The 2,106-nt window shown below is 54.7% G+C and overlaps 1 protein-coding gene across 3 annotated transcripts in view; it reads right to left on the bottom strand.

Moving 5' to 3' along the window:
- Snx6 (sorting nexin 6) overlaps positions 1-675 on the bottom strand; it is a 51,835-nt gene extending 51,160 nt beyond the window's left edge. The window contains exons 1-2 of one of the 3 annotated variants that reach the window (XM_004637094.3): positions 633-675; positions 429-476 (exon numbers count right to left, since the gene is read on the bottom strand). In XM_004637094.3, the coding sequence (XP_004637151.1) occupies positions 429-476; positions 633-638 (54 nt within the window). In that variant the 5' untranslated portion in view covers positions 639-675. Of the gene's footprint in view, positions 1-428; positions 480-632 lie in introns of those variants that run through there. The other 2 variants (XM_023721804.1, XM_023721805.1) reach the window with 2 other exon arrangements.
- Positions 676-2,106: the final 1,431 nt, after the last annotated feature.

The raw sequence follows: 2,106 nt of genomic DNA, 5'->3' as shown, positions 1-2,106 counted from the left end.
GGGAGGGAGTGGGTTCCAGAGGTAAAAGCCTACTGAGGGTGTCGACTAGGTCTGAGGACCTCGGCCCAAAGTGACAAGAGAGGGCGAGCTACATCTCTGGCCTCCACCTTTTCACCTGCCGCCAACCTCAGTAAGGGAGGTCCTCGGAGGGTGGGATCCAGAGCTGGAGAGAAGACAGCAGCCGCACGACTGAGGGAAACCTGGAGCGAAGCGGTCCCCTGGGAGGAAGCGCTGCAGGAGGGCGGGGCCGATGCAGCGAGGAAACCCAAGGAGACCGACCCGTGAAGAGTGCGTGCGGCAGGAGCCCCCTCCTCAGACTACATCCGGGCGCGGCAGAGGCCCCCTCCTCAGACCACACCCGGATCGGGCCGGGCCGGCCGGAGACACTGGGAAGGGAGGGTCCCGCAAGAGGGAAGGAGACAACTTACTCCACGGTCTTCCTCCGAGAGGAAGTCGGGGCCGTCGTCCAGGCCTTCCTGCTGAGCCGGCGGGCCAAGCACGCCGGGAGAGAGGGAAGGATGGGGGAGACACAAAGGGAGACATTAGTGTCGGGCCGGCGCGGTGCCCGCTCCCGCCCCGCACCCACCGCCCCCGCTGCGCGCCCGGGGCTCGGCGTAGCTGAGAACACCCACCATCATGGCTGCTCCGCGTCTAAGGCCAGCGCAGGCGCGCACGCGCAACAGCCCGAGCAGTGGTTGGGGCGGGGCCTGAGGGGCGGGGCCGATGCTGCGGGGCGGGGTCTCGACTGGCTCCGCCCCTGGCTCTAGGAAAGGGGGGCAGTCGAGGGGGACTAGAAGGACCGTGGATGCTGTGTGCAAGGTAGAAGCATCCAACAACCAGGAGGGTCGGAGGCCTAGATAGACCCATAGGGCTGGTGGCACCTCGGGACTGGCCTTCTCTCACTCAGAAACAGCTAAAGGCCGTCCGGGTTGCTGCCCAATTAATTCCCTTGCCCTGAAGACTCCAAAAAGAAGCCTTACTGACACCCTGGAAAAACCGCAGTAAATGACTTAGCCTTTGCTTTGAGCCACACAATAATTAATCACAATGAATATCATTTTGCCTGTGGAGTTGCAGGAACCACAGTAAGCGCTTTCACACAGTAAGCAGTCAGGGGCTATAATCAAGCTTTACTGCTGGCGAGGTAATAGCTACCTCTGAGTTTGGGGCACTAGCTCTTGAGCACTATAAAAATGAGCTGTTCCCATTACAACAGTATTCCTCTCCTTTATAGGAAGAAATTCCCCCGACCTAACTGTCCAGCAGTGTAGCACCGCCTGGGAAGCCACAGACGCTTGATTCTCCTCACCCCTTTTGAACCGATCCCGGTTTCCCCCACAGCACCCACGGTCAAGCGTCCCTTTTCCAGGCCTTTGCCATCAACTAACTTTCCTCGTCATCTACATCTTTCTCCATCTCTACACGCTATCGCCGGATTTCCTCCTAAGACACAGATACAGATGACAATGCTACTCGACTTAGTAATTGCTAGGCGCCTCCATTATGCTATGGTCCAGCCCCAGCTCCTCAGCCTACCGTTTCAAGCCCTCCACATTGGAAGTAGGGCAGCCTACATTCCCAGGCCCTGCATCCCATATTATTTAAAGCTCTCAAAAGGAACCAATAAAATGAGTACTTTTGAAATTTTTTTTTGTTTAAAATTTTTATTTTTATGTATCTATTTTAGTTTTTTGAGACAGGATCTTGCTATGTAATTCAGGCTGGCCTCCAAATCACTGCACTCCTCCTACCTCAGCTGCCCAGAATTATAGACATGCGCTACCATGCCCAGACCAAAAAAAAAAAAAGTTTAATAATAAAAAGCTTACTCACATCGCTAGGAAAACTTCTTGTAGCTTTTACTTTTTCTGTAATGAGAGCTTTCCTAATATAGGAAAGGAGGGGCCGGGGAGATGGCTCAGTGGAATAAGCACTTCCCTGGCAAGCGCAAGGGCCTGAGCTCAATCCCTGGTTCCCCTGAGTTCAATCCCTGGTTCTGCCAAAAAAAAAAAAAAAAAAAAAAAAGGAAAGGAGGCTGGGGAGATAGCTCAGGGCCATAAGCACCTGCCTGGCAAGTGCAAGTTTGATCCCCTGTATCCCTCTGCA

The sequence above is a fragment of the Octodon degus genome, unplaced genomic scaffold (genome assembly GCF_000260255.1).
Source record: "Octodon degus isolate 3935 unplaced genomic scaffold, OctDeg1.0 scaffold00086, whole genome shotgun sequence".
NCBI lineage: Eukaryota > Metazoa > Chordata > Mammalia > Rodentia > Octodontidae > Octodon > Octodon degus.
This window is presented reverse-complemented; position numbering and strand designations above follow the sequence as displayed.